The 16,869-nt window shown below is 34.0% G+C and overlaps 1 protein-coding gene across 1 annotated transcript in view; it reads left to right on the forward strand.

The window, feature by feature from the left end:
• Nucleotides 1–16,869, forward strand: part of MUC19 (mucin 19, oligomeric) — a 1,331,159-nt gene that overhangs the window by 411,975 nt on the left and 902,315 nt on the right. Inside the window, exon 60 of the mRNA XM_078649731.1 lies at nucleotides 2,169–2,225. Coding sequence (XP_078505857.1) covers nucleotides 2,169–2,225 — 57 coding nt within the window. The remainder of the gene's footprint in view (nucleotides 1–2,168; nucleotides 2,226–16,869) is intronic.

The raw sequence follows: 16,869 nt of genomic DNA on the forward strand, positions 1-16,869 counted from the left end.
TTGAAACAGTATACCCAATTTTAGGATTTGACTCATTATATGCTCAATTCTTATGTCAACAGAAAATTAGCAAATTAGTTCACCAAAAAGAATTTCCAATGGTGAACAACATTTACACTTTCCTCTGTGGGTCACTTCCCAGGATTTGGTCTTAAAAACAGCACTTAGTTAATCAGTTTGCAATCACCATTTCATTAAATTTCAGTGCACCAGATACATATGCATCTATATCGGTTTGATCTTGTGCAAGGGTTTGAATGAATGTATTTTATCATATTTTATTATATTGCTTTGGGTGTTCATTATTTTCCATTTTAATTCAGATTTTAAATATTTATCACCTACACCTTTAGACTGAGACACTAATTGTTTGCATGATTTGTATATGTTCTTCCTCCTTTCATTAAGGTATTAAACAAAAGATGATACTTGCAGATTATTGTTTCAAAACCACCATAAGTGTGTTGCTTTGTTAATGATTTGTCTAGATTTCACAGCAGGTTGATTCCTAGGACTTGGTCCTAAAAATAGCATGCAGAGAAACAGTTTGCAATGGCTGTTTTTGAAGGACCTGTGGCATCTACTCCTGTCACTTTCTTGCAGAGGTTCTCATTAAAGTCCCGTAACATATTTTGCTGATTTGATTTTGGCTATCAATTACTTTTCATAATAGTTTGGATTCCAAAGCATTTTGAGCTACATATTTTCTTTGATGTTTTTTGGTTTTATACAATATTTATATATTCATACTTCTTTATATTTAAGTTCTTGAGACAAAGATGATACGTGATAGGTTTAGTAATGCGTTAATGACTATAATATTTCCCAGATTCTTTTCTAAAATGTGCAGATCTATTTGCAAATAGGAGTAGTAGAATATACTGATTTTTATATTGTTTGGTATTTTCTACCCAGTCTGAAATATTGTACATTCTTAGATTTTGTTAGTAAAAATTATATTTTGACAAATATTTGGGCTCTAAGTTATGATTTACAACTGTACAGGAGATGGGTTGCATATTTAGTAGATGTTTTTCCAAAGTAACTATTTTGCAGATATTTTGATTCCACATTCCAATATTTCAAATGTTATGATTTTAGATTTATCAATGATTTAAACATCATCACACACCTAATGCTTTCCTAGATTGTAAATAATTATCAATATTAAAAACAATTACTAAATATGCTCCCAGAGCAACAAAAGAACACATACCTGATCACTACCACATCCTAAATAAATTCTAACAAAATTATTTAAATGACATTGCCTTTAGCTCTAGATGATGGTTTTTGTCTTCATTCATCTTCCCAAATAACATTCATTAAGCAGCACCCACATCCGTCAAGAGAAGTTTTAACATGTGTCCTTTATTGTCCATCATCCATGTCAGGTCCTTGTGAATTTTAGAGAAAATATTCAAGACTTTAGGACTGCATCATGCGCATGTGCACACTTTCAGAGCAGAGATATACTCCTGTTTCAAAGACAATGTAATATGTAAAATACATATACTAAACCCACATTATGGTGATGGATGTTCATACACTGCAATTGCCCTTTCGAAGAGGTGTGTAACAAATCACACACAAATTCCTTTCTTCGAAAAGGCATACGCCATTATTTTTGTCCTTCGAGCAGTTATCACATCTAAGTAGTAGGAAGCACTGCCAGAGGCCTCTTCTGGCATGCTATTGCTAATTTGCCTGAAAGTAGGCAATGTTCTAACTTGCAATGTTACTTCTCCATTATATTTCTCTACAATATATTTTCAGAAGTCCAATTTCACTATTGCATTACATTTTTTTTATAAATATTAAAAACAGTGGTTGAATCATCACTTATCCCAAACCAAAGTTAACAATAATAATATTTGAAATCTTCTTTCGTTTTTAAATTCTTAATGTCCTACATTTAAATAATAGGCCTACCTAGTGGGCTACAAAGGTCACTTAGAGGTTACTTTAGTATTATTTATTATATATATGTAATAAGAAGGCTGACAGCTTAAGAAGTAGATGCACACAGTTTACACATTATTATGATCATTATTGTTGTTTGATGTTCCAACCTTGAATTATAATGGTCAATTATTGTAAATTGATTCAAAAATTGAAAATATTATCTTCTAAGCTATTTTCTCATTACAATTCATCTTTTTGTCTAGCAGCCCAATCTCCCACTGGATTACCTATATCCTCTACAGGAACACCTAGTATTACAAGTATGTTTTTAATGACTTCATGAATCACAATAAATGCGAAATAAACATAATATTTGAATGAAGTTCTGAATAAGATGCTATAACCTGAATTTCTCACAGATTTTTAAACTTGTTACTAAAAAGGTGAAATTGTCTTTGTTGAAGAAATTTGATGGCGTTTCCATATAAAAACAAAGACTATATCACATGTCATTCATAGTATTCAAGCAGAAAAAGAAATAAAACTGGTACAGTATGGCAGTCACGTGGTTGATGGTAGACATTTAAGGCCGTGAGTCAGTCAATATTGCCAAGTGGAAGTTTCAGTATCGGATGTGAGGTGCTGACATGTTGCAGTATTGCCTGGTAGCTTGTTAATGCGGCTAACTAAGGGAATATCCCCGAAGTAGAGGGGGTGGAGATCCAAACTCGAGAGGGAGGGGCTGGAGTATTATGTATTAAGGATGTGGATACTTTTGGGGTGAGGATTCAACAAGAGCGGTAAGTGGAATTGGGGGGTTGAATAGATATGTGTGTTTTGCAAGGTAAAATTAAGGGATATAATGTCCTCTGGACAGGCGATTCGGAGATACAGCTGACTGTCATCAGCATGCATATGATAATGGATGTTAGCAGATTTTAAGTGGTTTGCTAGTCGTTCAAGGAATAAGTTGAAAAGAATGGGTGAACTGCTTGAAACATTATACCGAATTTTAGGATTTGACTCAATATATGCTCAATTCTTATGTCAACAGAAAATTAGCAAATTAGTTCACTAAAAATAATTTCCAATGGTGAACGACATTTACACTTTACTCTGTGGGTCACTTCCCAGGATTTGGTCTCAAAAACAGCACTTAGTTTAACAGTTTGCAATCGCCATTTCATTAAATTTCAGTGCACCATATACATATGCATCTATATTGGTTTGATCTTGTGCAAGGGTTTGAATTAATGTATTTTATTATATTTTGCTTTGGCTGTTCCTTATTTTGCATTTTAATTCAGATTTAAATATTTATCACCTACACCCTTAGACTGAGACACTAATTGTTTGCATGATTTGTATATGTTCTTCCTCCTTTCATTAAGGTTTTAAACAAAAGATGATACATGCAGATTATTGTTTCAAAACCACCCTAATTGTTTTGCTTTGTTAATGATTTGTCTAGATTTCACAGCAGGTTGCTTCCTAGGACTTGGTCCTAAAAATAGCATTTAGAGAAACAGTTTGCAATGGCTGTTGTTGAAGGACCTGTGGCATCTATTCCTGTCACTTTCTTGCAGAGGTTCTCATTAAAGTACTGCAACATATTTTGCTGATTTAATTTTGGCTATCAATTACTTTTCATCATAGTTTGCATTCCAAAGCATTTTGAGCTACATATTTTCATTGATGTTTTTTGGTTTTATATAATATTTATATATGCATACTTCTTTATATTTAAGTTATTGAGACCAAGATGATACATGATAGGTTTTGAAATGTGTTAATGACTATAATATTTCCCAGATTATTTTCTAAAATGTGCAGATCTATTTGCATATAGGAGTAGTAGAATATAATGATTTTTATATTGTTTGGTATTTTCTTCCCCAGTCTGAAATATTTTACATTCTTAGATTTTGTTAGTAAAAATTACATTTTGCCAAATATTTGGGATCTAAGTTAGGATTTACAACAGTACAGGACATGGTTTGCATATTTAGTAGATGTTTTTCTAAAGTAACTATTTTGCAGATATTTTGATTCCACATTCCAATATTTCAAATGTTATGATTTTAGATTTATCAATGATTTAAACATCATCACACACCTGATGCTTTCCTAGATTGTAAATAATTATCAATATTAAAAACAATTTCTAAATATGCTCCCAGAGCAACAAAATAACACATGCCTGATCACTACCACATCCTAAATAAATTCTAACTAAATTAATAAATGACATTGCCTTTAGCTCTAGATGATGGTTTTTGTCTTCATTCATCTTCCCAAATAACATTCATTATGCAGCACCCACATCCCTCAAGAGAAGTTTTAACATGTGTCCTTTATTGTCCATCGTCCATGTCAGGTCCTTGTGAATTTTAGAGAAAATACTCAAGACATTAGGACTGCATCATGCGCATTTGCACACTTTCAGAGCAGGGATATACTCCTGTTTCAAAGACAATGTAATATGTAAAATACATATACTAAACCCACATTATGGTGATGGATGTTCATACACTGCAATTGCCCTTTCGAAGAGGTGTGTAACAAATCACACACAAATTCCTTTCTTGTAAGAGGCATAAGCCATTGTTTTTGTTCTTCGAGCAGTTATCACATCTTAGTAGAAGGAAGCACTGCCAGAGGCCTCTTCTGGCAGGCTAATGCTAATTTGCCCGAAAGTAGGCAATGTTCTAACTTTCAATGTTACTTCTCCATTATATTTATCTCCATTATATTTTCAGAGGTCCAATTTCACTATTGCATTACATTATTTTTATAAATATTAAAAACAGTGGTTGAATAATCACTTATCCCAAACCAAAGTTAACAATAATAATATTTGAAATCTTCTTTCGTTTTTAAATTCTTAATGTCCTACATTTAAATAATAGGCCTACCTAGTGGGCTACAAAGGTGACTTAGGGGTTACTTTATTACTATTTATTATATATATATTTTAAGAAGGCTGACAGCGTAAGAAGTAGATGCACACAATTTACACATTATTACGATCATTATTGTTGTTTGATGTTCAAACCTTGAAATATAATGGTCAATTATTGTAAATTGATTTAAAAATTGAAAATATTATCTTCTAAGCTATATTCTCTTTACAATCCATCTTTTTGTCTAGCAGCCCAACCTCCCACTGGATTACCTATATCCTCTACAGGAACACCTAGTCTTACAAGTATGTTTTTAATGACTTCATGAATAACAATAAATGCGAAATAAACATAATATTTGAATGAAGTTCTGAATAAGATGCTATAACCTGAATTTTTCACAGATTTTTAAACTTGTTACTAAAAAGGTGAAATTGTCCTTTGCTGAAGAAATTTGATGGCGTTTCCATATAAAAACAAAGACTACATCACATGTCATTCATAGTATTCAAGCAGAAAAAGAAATAAAACTGGTACAGTATGGCAGTCACGTGGTTGATGGTAGACATGTTAGTGTAAGGATTGCAGGCTGGTTCCACAGGAGCGTCAGGAATCTGAAGAGTAGTCCGCAGCCTTCCCCTGCGGTCTTCCGACTCTATCAAGCACTAGAGTACGAGAGACACGCCAGGGGAAAACAGGGAAACAAAACAAGGAAAGAAGGGGGAAGACAATGATGGTTGATGGCAATCTCCAGTAGTGAATATGGGGTACTTCAATGAAGGTAACAGGAAAACAGGTAGGCTGCAATGACAAGAGGAAGCAAAACACTCTAGCTCTACTCCAATAAATGGAATATTAATTATACATGTACACAAACATATCACGTACCCCAGTTTCTTAATATGTCGCTGATTTAGCAGATGAAGGTGGAAATAAGGTACAGCATCTGGAGCTATGATAAGGATGACACAATTAGTGAAATGAGTACTATGGCTAGATGTTGTATGTTTTGATAGTGGTCTAATCAACCCTTCTTACTTCAACTATCTTGGAACAGCCTTTGAAGACACCTTCAATACTGTCTGGTACACAAAGAACCTTCCACCCACTTCTTCTGCAGATGTCTTTATGAGTTACCACCATCTATGAGAACCAAACGAAATCTATATAGTCCATCCACATGTATCAATAATAATGCAAAAAAGATTGGTAGCGCATGAGCGCTCTTACCGTGATTCCCTGTAGTGAGGAATAGATGCACCCACCCTGATCCACGCAAGAGTGCCACAAAATACCAAGGACGGGGGTTCCAGAATAAGTGAAAGTTATAATGGAATATCCTGGAAACAGGGACCGTGAAGGTAATGTGGGAACAGAATGGGGACAGGAGCAAGTAGGGAGAAACCTAACTGACTAACTACGTAAATAAGAAATGGGGAATACACCATACCGGACAGCGGAGCACAAACCCGGCCGTCAGGTGTAGTAAAATAAATACTGGGAAGCAAAAGGGAAGACTAGTCCCACCGGATGGCGGAGCAAAGCCCGGCCGCCGGGTGGAACCAATTATCAGCGGAAAACGAAGAAGTTCACAAATGAAGCCGTGAACTAGTTCTCCACACAGCAGTGAACGGAGCTGTGCCCGGCCGGATGGCGGAGCTAAGCCCGGCCGCCGGGCGAGGCACAAGGAGAAGGGGAGAGGAGACTAGGCGCATACAAAGTACGCCTGAGGCAGCGAAGCGCTGCTAAGCAAAAGCGTAAGCGTGGCCCACAATAGTTGGTGCAGGGGACGCAAACGGTAATCCAGCGGACAACAGCAAAGTACAAACAGGAACGACGAAGTCAGGAAACAGGAATAGGACGGAACCGGAAACAAGGGAAGCTTGACGCAGGAACGTGAAGCGTCGTTCCCTGTTTCCTGGTTCATTAAATACCAGGTTTCTTAAAGGGACAGCGTAGGGGAATCCCAAAGCATGACAGTTAGGCAGTGAGTCAGTCAATATTGGCAAGTGGAAGTTTCAGTATCGGATGTGAGGTGTTGACATGTTGCAGTATTGCCTGGTAGCTTGTTAATGCGGCTAACTAAGGGAATGTCCCCGAAGTAGAGGGGGGTGGAGATCCAAACTCGAGAGGGAGGGGCTGGAGTATTATATATTGAGGATGTGGATACGTTTGGGGTGAGGATTCAACAAGAGCTGTAAGTGGAATTGGGGGGGTTGAATAGATATGTGTGTTTTGCAAGGTGAAATTAAGGGATATAATGTCCTCTGGACAGGCGATTCGGAGATACAGCTGACTGTCATCAGCATGCATATGATAATGGATGTTAGCAGATTTTAAGTGGTTTGCTAGTCGTTCAAGGAATAAGTTGAAAAGAATGGGTGAACTGCTTGAAACAGTATACCCAATTTTGGGATTTGACTCATTATATGCTCAATTCTTATGTCTGGACTGCATATGAGGCCTCTTCTGGCAGGCTAATGCTAATTTGCCTGAAAGTAGGCAATGTTCTAACTTTCAATTTTACTTCTCCATTATATTTATCTCCATTATATTTTCAGAAGTCCAATTTCACTATTGCATTACATTTTTTTTATAAATATTAAAAACAGTGGTTGAATTATCACTTATCCCAAACCAAAGTTAACAATAATAATATTTGAAATCTTCTTTAGTTTTTAAATTCTTAATGTGCTACATTTAAATAATAGGCCTACCTAGTGGGCTACAAAGGTCACTTAGGGGTTACTTTATTATTATTTATTATATATATATATATAATAAGAAGGCTGACAGCTTAAGAAGTAGATGCACACAGTTTACACATTATTACGATCATTATTGTTGTTTGATGTTCAAACCTTGAAATATAATGGTCAATTATTGTAAATTGATTTAAAAATTGAAAATATTATCTTCTAAGCTATATTCTCTTTACAATCCATCTTTTTGTCTAGCAGCCCAACCTCCCACTGGATTACCTATATCCTCTACAGGAACACCTAGTATTACAAGTATGTTTTTAATGACTTCATGAATAACAATAAATGCTAAATAAACATAATATTTGAATGAAGTTCTGAATAAGATGCCATAACCTGAATTTTTCACAGATTTTTAAACGTGTTACTATAAAGGTGAAATTGTCCTTTGTTGAAGAAATTTGATGGTGTTTCCATATAAAAACAAAGACTATATCACATGTCATTCATAGTATTCAAGCAGAAAAAGAAATAAAACTGGTACAGTATGGCAGTCACGTGGTTGATGGTAGACATGTAAGGCAGTGAGTCAGTCAATATTGCCAAGTGGAAGTTTCAGTATCGGATGTGAGGTGTTGACATGTTTCAGTAATGCCTGGTAGCTTGTTAATGCAGCAAACTAAGGGAATGTCCCCGAAGTAGCGGGGGGTGGAGATCCAAACTCGAGAGGGAGGGGCTGGAGTATTATGTATTGAGGATGTGGATACGTTTGGGGTGAGGATTCAACAAGAGCTGTAAGTGGAATTGGGGGGTTGAATAGATATGTGTGTTTTGCAAGGTGAAATTAAGGGATATAATGTCCTTCCGGGCAGGCGATTCGGAGATACAGCTGACTGTCATCAGCATGCATATGATAATGGATGTTAGCAGATTTTAAGTGGTTTGCTAGTGGTTCAAGGAATAAGTTAAAAAGAATGGGTGAACTGCTTGAAACAGTATACCCAATTTTAGGATTTGACTCATTATATGCTCAATTCTTATGTCAACAGAAAATTAGCAAATTAGTTCACCAAAAAGAATTTCCAATGGTGAACAACATTTACACTTTCCTCTGTGGGTCACTTCCCAGGATTTGGTCTTAAAAACAGCACTTAGTTAATCAGTTTGCAATCACCATTTCATTAAATTTCAGTGCACCAGATACATATGCATCTATATCGGTTTGATCTTGTGCAAGGGTTTGAATGAATGTATTTTATCATATTTTATTATATTGCTTTGGGTGTTCATTATTTTCCATTTTAATTCAGATTTTAAATATTTATCACCTACACCTTTAGACTGAGACACTAATTGTTTGCATGATTTGTATATGTTCTTCCTCCTTTCATTAAGGTATTAAACAAAAGATGATACTTGCAGATTATTGTTTCAAAACCACCATAAGTGTGTTGCTTTGTTAATGATTTGTCTAGATTTCACAGCAGGTTGATTCCTAAGACTTGGTCCTAAAAATAGCATGCAGAGAAACAGTTTGCAATGGCTGTTTTTGAAGGACCTGTGGCATCTATTCCTGTCACTTTCTTGCAGAGGTTCTCATTAAAGTCCTGTAACATATTTTGCTGATTTGATTTTGGCTATCAATTACTTTTCATAATAGTTTGGATTCCAAAGCATTTTGAGCTACATATTTTCTTTGATGTTTTTTGGTTTTATACAATATTTATATATTCATACTTCTTTATATTTAAGTTATTGAGACAAAGATGATGCGTGATAGGTTTAGTAATGCGTTAATGACTATAATATTTCCCAGATTCTTTTCTAAAATGTGCAGATCTATTTGCAAATAGGAGTAGTAGAATGTACTGGTTTTTATATTGTTTGGTATTTTCTACCCAGTCTGAAATATTGTACATTCTTAGATTTTGTTAGTAAAAATTATATTTTGACAAATATTTGGGCTCTAAGTTACGATTTACAACTGTACAGGAGATGGGTTGCATATTTAGTAGATGTTTTTCCAAAGTAACTATTTTGCAGATATTTTGATTCCACATTCCAATATTTCAAATGTTATGATTTTAGATTTATCAATGATTTAAACATCATCACACACCTAATGCTTTCCTAGATTGTAAATAATTATCAATATTAAAAACAATTTCTAAATATGCTCCCAGAGCAACAAAAGAACACATACCTGATCACTACCACATCCTAAATAAATTCTAACAAAATTATTTAAATGACATTGCCTTTAGCTCTAGATGATGGTTTTTGTCTTCATTCATCTTCCCAAATAACATTCATTAAGCAGCACCCACATCCCTCAAGAGAAGTTTTAACATGTGTCCTTTATTGTCCATCATCCATGTCAGGTCCTTGTGAATTTTAGAGAAAATATTCAAGACTTTAGGACTGCATCATGCGCATGTGCACACTTTCAGAGCAGAGATATACTCCTGTTTCTAAGACAATGTAATATGTAAAATACATATGCTAAACCCACATTATGGTGATGGATGTTCATACACTGCAATTGCCCTTTCGAAGAGGTGTGTAACAAATCACACACAAATTCCTTTCTTCGAAAAGGCATACGCCATTATTTTTGTCCTTCGAGCAGTTATCACATCTAAGTAGTAGGAAGCACTGCCAGAGGCCTCTTCTGGCAGGCTATTGCTAATTTGCCTGAAAGTAGGCAATGTTCTAACTTGCAATGTTACTTCTCCATTATATTTCTCTACAATATATTTTCAGAAGTCCAATTTCACTATTGCATTACATTTTTTTTTATAAATATTAAAAACAGTGGTTGAATCATCACTTATCCCAAACCAAAGTTAACAATAATAATATTTGAAATCTTCTTTCGTTTTTAAATTCTTAATGTCCTACATTTAAATAATAGGCCTACCTAGTGGGCTACAAAGGTCACTTAGAGGTTTCTTTAGTATTATTTATTATATATATGTAATAAGAAGGCTGAAAGCTTAAGAAGTAGATGCACACAGTTTACACATTATTACGATCATTATTGTTGTTTGATGTTCCAACCTTGAAATATAATGGTCAATTATTGTAAATTGATTAAAAAATTGAAAATATTATCTTCTAAGCTATTTTCTATTTACAATTCATCTTTTTGTCTAGCAGCCCAATCTCCCACTGGATTACCTATATCCTCTACAGGAACACCTAGTATTACAAGTATGTTTTTAATGACTTCATGAATCACAATAAATGCGAAATAAACATAATATTTGAATGAAGTTCTGAATAAGATGCTATAACCTGAATTTCTCACAGATTTTTAAACTTGTTACTAAAAAGGTGAAATTGTCTTTGTTGAAGAAATTTGATGGCGTTTCCATATAAAAACAAAGACTATATCACATGTCATTCATAGTATTCAAGCAGAAAAAGAAATAAAACTGGTACAGTATGGCAGTCACGTGGTTGATGGTAGACATTTAAGGCCGTGAGTCAGTCAATATTGCCAAGTGGAAGTTTCAGTATCGGATGTGAGGTGCTGACATGTTGCAGTATTGCCTGGTAGCTTGTTAATGCGGCTAACTAAGGGAATATCCCCGAAGTAGAGGGGGGTGGAGATCCAAACTCGAGAGGGAGGGGCTGGAGTATTATGTATTAAGGATGTGGATACTTTTTGGGTGAGGATTCAACAAGAGCGGTAAGTGGAATTGGGGGGTTGAATAGATATGTGTGTTTTGCAAGGTAAAATTAAGGGATATAATGTCCTCTGGACAGGCGATTCGGAGATACAGCTGACTGTCATCAGCATGCATATGATAATGGATGTTAGCAGATTTTAAGTGGTTTGCTAGTCGTTCAAGGAATAAGTTGAAAAGAATGGGTGAACTGCTTGAAACATTATACCGAATTTTAGGATTTGACTCAATATATGCTCAATTCTTATGTCAACAGAAAATTAGCAAATTAGTTCACTAAAAATAATTTCCAATGGTGAACAACATTTACACTTTACTCTGTGGGTCACTTCCCAGGATTTGGTCTCAAAAACAGCACTTAGTTTAACAGTTTGCAATCGCCATTTCATTAAATTTCAGTGCACCATATACATATGCATCTATATCGGTTTGATCTTGTGCAAGGGTTTGAATTAATGTATTTTATTATATTTTGCTTTGGCTGTTCCTTATTTTGCATTTTAATTCAGATTTAAATATTTATCACCTACACCTTTAGACTGAGACACTAATTGTTTGCATGATTTGTATATGTTCTTCCTCCTTTCATTAAGGTATTAAACAAAAGATGATACATGCAGATTATTGTTTCAAAACCACCCTAATTGTTTTGCTTTGTTAATGATTTGTCTAGATTTCACAGCAGGTTGCTTCCTAGGACTTGGTCCTAAAAATAGCATTTAGATAAACAGTTTGCAATGGCTGTTTTTGAAGGACCTGTCGCATCTATTCCTGTCACTTTCTTGCATAGGTTCTCATTAAAGTCCTGTAACATATTTTGCTGATTTAAATTTGGCTATCAATTACTTTTCATATTAGTTTGGATTCCAAAGCATTTTGAGCTACATATTTTGATTGATGTTTTTTGGTTTTATACAATATTTATATTTTCATACTTCTTTATATTTAAGTTATTGAGACAAAGATGGTACATGATAGGTTTTGTAATGCGTTAATGACTATAATATTTCCCAGATTATTTTCTAAAATGTGCAGATCTATTTGCAAATAGGAGTAGAAGAATATAATGATTTTTATATTGTTTGGTATTTTCTTCCCCAGTCTGAAATATTGTACATTCTTAGATTTTGTTAGTAAAAATTATATTTTGACAAATATTTGGGATCTAAGTTAGGATTTACAACAGTGCAGGACATGGTTTGCATATTTAGTAGATGTTTTTCCAAAGTAACTATTTTGCAGATATTTTGATTCCACATTGAAATATTTCAAATGTTATGATTTAGATTTATCAATCATTAAAACATCATCACACACCTAATGCTTTCCTAGATTGTAAATAATCATCAATATTAAAAACAATTTCTAAATATGTTCCCAGAGCAACAAAAGAACACGTACCTGATCACTACCACATCCTAGATAAATTGTAACTAAATTATTTAAATGACATTGCCTTTAGCTCTAGATGATGGTTTTTGTCTTTATTCATCTTCCAAAATAACATTCATTAAGCAGCACCCAAATCCCTCAAGAAAAGTTTTAACATGTGTCCTTTATTGTCCATCGTCCATGTCAGGTCCTTGTGAATTTTAGAGAAAATATTCAAGACTTTAGGACTGCATCATGCACATGTGCACACTTTCAGAGCAGGGATATACTCCTGTTTCAAAGACAATGTAATATGTAAAATACATATGCTAAACCCACATTATGGTGATGGATGTTCATACACTGCAATTGCCCTTTCGAAGAGGTGTGTAACAAATCACACACAAATTCCTTTCTTCTAAAAGGCATAAGCCATTGTTTTTGTTCTTCGAGCAGTTATAACATCTTAGTAGAAGAAAGCACTGCCAGAGGCCTCTTCTGGCAGGCTAATGCTAATTTGCCTGAAAGTAGGCAATGTTCTAACTTTCAATGTTACTTCTCCATTATATTTATCTCCATTATATTTTCAGAAGTCCAATTTCACTATTGCATTACATTTTTTTAAATAAATATTAAAAACAGTGGTTGAATCATCACTTATCCCAAACCAAAGTTAACAATAATAATATTTGAAATCTTCTTTTGTTTTTAAATTCTTAATGTCCTACATTTAAATAATAGGCCTACCTAGTGGGCTACAAAGATCACTTAGGGGTTACTCTATTATTACTCATTATATATATATTTTAAGAAGGCTGACAGCTTAAGAAGTAGATGCACACAGTTTACACATTGTTACGATCATTATTGTTGTTTGATGTTCAAACCTTGAAATATAATGGTCAATTATTGTAAATTGTTTTAACAATTGAAAATATTATCTTCTAAGCTATATTCTCTTTACAATCCATCTTTTTGTCTAGCAGCCCAACCTCCCACTGGATTACCTATATCCTCTACAGGAACACCTAGTCTTACAAGTATGTTTCTAATGACTTCATGAATAACAATAAATGCAAAATAAACATAATATTTGAATGAAGTTCTGAATAAGATGCTATAACCTGAATTTTTCACAGATTTTTGAACTTGTTACTAAAAAGGTGAAATTGTCCTTTGTTGAAGAAATTTGATGGCATTTCCATATAAAAACAAAGACTATATCACATGTAATTCATAGTATTCAAGCAGTAAAAGAAATAAAACTGGTACAGTATGGCAGTCACGTGGTTGATGGTAGACATGTAAGGCAGTGAGTCAGTCAATATTGCCAAGTGGAAGTTTCAGTATCGGATGTGAGGTGTTGACATGTTGCAGTATTGCCTGGTAGCTTGTTAATGCAGCTAACTAAGGGAATGTCCCCGAAGTAGAGGGGGGTGGAGATCCAAACTCGAGAGGGAGGGACTGGAGTATTATGTATTGAGGATGTGGATACGTTTGGGGTGAGGATTCAACAAGAGCTGTAAGTAGAATTGGGGGGTTGAATAGATATGTGTGTTTTACAAGGTGAAATTAAGTGATATAATGTCCTCTGGGCAGGCGATTCGGAGATACAGCTGACTGTCATCAGCATGCATATGATAATGGATGTTAGCAGATTTTAAGTGGTTTGCTAGTGGTTCAAGGAATAAGTTGAAAAGAATGGGTGAACTGCTTGAAACAGTATACCCAATTTTAGGATTTGACTCATTATATGCTCAATTCTTATGTCAACAGAAAATTAGTAAATTAGTTCACCAAAAAGAATTTCCAATGGTGAACAACATTCACACTTTCCTCTGTGGGTCACTTCCCAGGATTTGGTCTCAATAACAGCACTTAGTTAAACAGTTTGCAATCACCATTTCATTAATTTTCAGTGCACCATATACATATGCATCTATATCGGTTTGATCTTGTGCAAGGGTTTGAATTAATGTATTTTATTATTTTTTATGATTTTGCTTTGGCTGTTCATTATTTTGCATTTTAATTCAGATTTTAAATATTTATCACCTACACCTGTAGACTGAGACACTAATTGTTTGCATGATTTGTATATGTTCTTTCTCCTTTCATTAAGGTATTAAACAAAAGATGATACATGCAGATTATTGTTTCAAAACCACCATAAGTGTGTTGCTTTGTTAATGATTTGTCTAGATTTCACAGCAGGTTGCTTCCTAGGACTTGGTCCTAAAAATAGCATTTAGAGAAACAGTTTGCAATGGCTGTTTTTGAAGGACCTGTGGCATCTATTCCTGTCACTTTCTTGCAGAGGTTCTCATTAAAGTACTGTAACATATTTTGCTGATTTAATTTTGGCTATCAATTACTTTTCATCATAGTTTGGAATCCAAAGCATTTTGAGCTACATATTTTCATTGATGTTTTTTGGTTTTATATAATATTTATATATGCATACTTCTTTATATTTAAGTTATTGAGACAAAAATGATACATGATAGGTTTTGAAATGCGTTAATGACTATAATATTTCCCAGATTCTTTTCTAAAATGTGCAGATCTATTTGCATATAGGAGTAGTAGAATATAATGATTTTTATATTGTTTGGTATTTTCTTCCCCAGTCTAAAATATTGTACATTCTTAGATTTTGTTAGTAAAAATTAAATTTTGACAATTATTTGTGATCTAAGTTAGGATTTACAACAGTACAGGACATGGTTTGAATAATTAGTAGATGTTTTTCCAAAGTAACTATTTTGCAGATATTTGGATTCCACATTCCAATATTTCAAATGTTATGATTTTAGATTTATCAATGATTTAAACATCATCACACACCTAATGCTTTCCTAGATTGTAAATAATTATCAATATTAAAAACAATTTCTAAATATGCTCCCAGAGCAACAAAAGAACTGATACCTGATCATTACCACATCCTAAATAAATTGTAATTAAATTATTTAAATGACATTGCCTTTAGCTCTAGATGATGGTTTTTGTCTTCATTCATCTTCCCAAAAAACATTCATTAAGCAGCACCCACATCCCTCAAGAGAAGTTTTAACATGTGTCCTTTATTGTCCATCGTCCATGTCAGGTCCTTGTGAATTTTAGAGAAAATATTCAAGACTTTAGGACTGCATCATGCGCATGTGCACACTTTCAGAGCAGGGATATAGTCCTGTTTCAAAGACAATGTAATATGTAAAATACATATACTAAACCCACATTATGGTGATGGATGTTCATACACTGCAATTGCCCTTTCGAAGAGGTGTGTAACAAATCACACACAAATTCCTTTCTTCCAAAAGGCATAAACCATTGTTTTTGTTCTTCGAGCAGTTATCACATCTTAGTAGAAGGAAGCACTGCCAGAGGCCTCTTCTGGCAGGCTAATGAGCCTGAAAGTAGGCAATGTTCTAACTTTCAATGTTACTTCTCCATTATATTTATCTCCATTATATTTTCAGAAGTCCAATTTCACTATTGCATTACATTTTTTTTATAAATATTAAAAATAGTGGTTGAATCATCACTTATCCCAAACCAAAGTTAACAATAATAATATTTGAAATCTTCTTTCGTTTTTAAATTCTTAATGTCCTACATTTAAATAATAGGCCTACCTAGTGGGCTGCAAAGGTCACTTAGGGGTTACTTTATTATTATTATTTATTATATATATATTTTAAGAAGGCTGACAGCTTAAGAAGTAGATGCACACAGTTTACACATTATTACGATCATTATTGTTGTTTGATGTTCAAACCTTGAAATATAATGGTCAATTATTGTAAATTGATTTAAAAATTGAAAATATCTTCTAAGCTATATTCTCTTTACAATCCATCTTTTTGTCTAGCAGCCCAACCTCCCACTGGATTACCTATATCCTCTACAGGAACACCTAGTCTTACAAGTATGTTTTTAATGACTTCATGAATAACAATAAATGCGAAATAAACATAATATTTGAATGAAGTTCTGAATAAGATGCGATAACCTGAATTTTTCACAGATTTTTAAACTTGTTACTAAAAAGGTGAAATTGTCCTTTGTTGAAGAAATTTGATGGCGTTTCCATATAAAAACAAAGACTATATCACATGTCATTCATAGTATTCAAGCAGAAAAAGAAATAAAACTGGTACAGTATGGCAGTCACGTGGTTGATGGTAGACATGTAAGGCAGTGAGTCAGTCAATATTGCCAAGTGGAAGTTTCAGTATCGGATGTGAGGTGTTGACATGTTGCAGTATTGCCTGGTAGCTTGTTAATGCG

This window comes from Lissotriton helveticus, chromosome 1_1, assembly GCF_964261635.1.
Source record: "Lissotriton helveticus chromosome 1_1, aLisHel1.1, whole genome shotgun sequence".
In the NCBI taxonomy this organism is placed as follows: domain Eukaryota; kingdom Metazoa; phylum Chordata; class Amphibia; order Caudata; family Salamandridae; genus Lissotriton; species Lissotriton helveticus.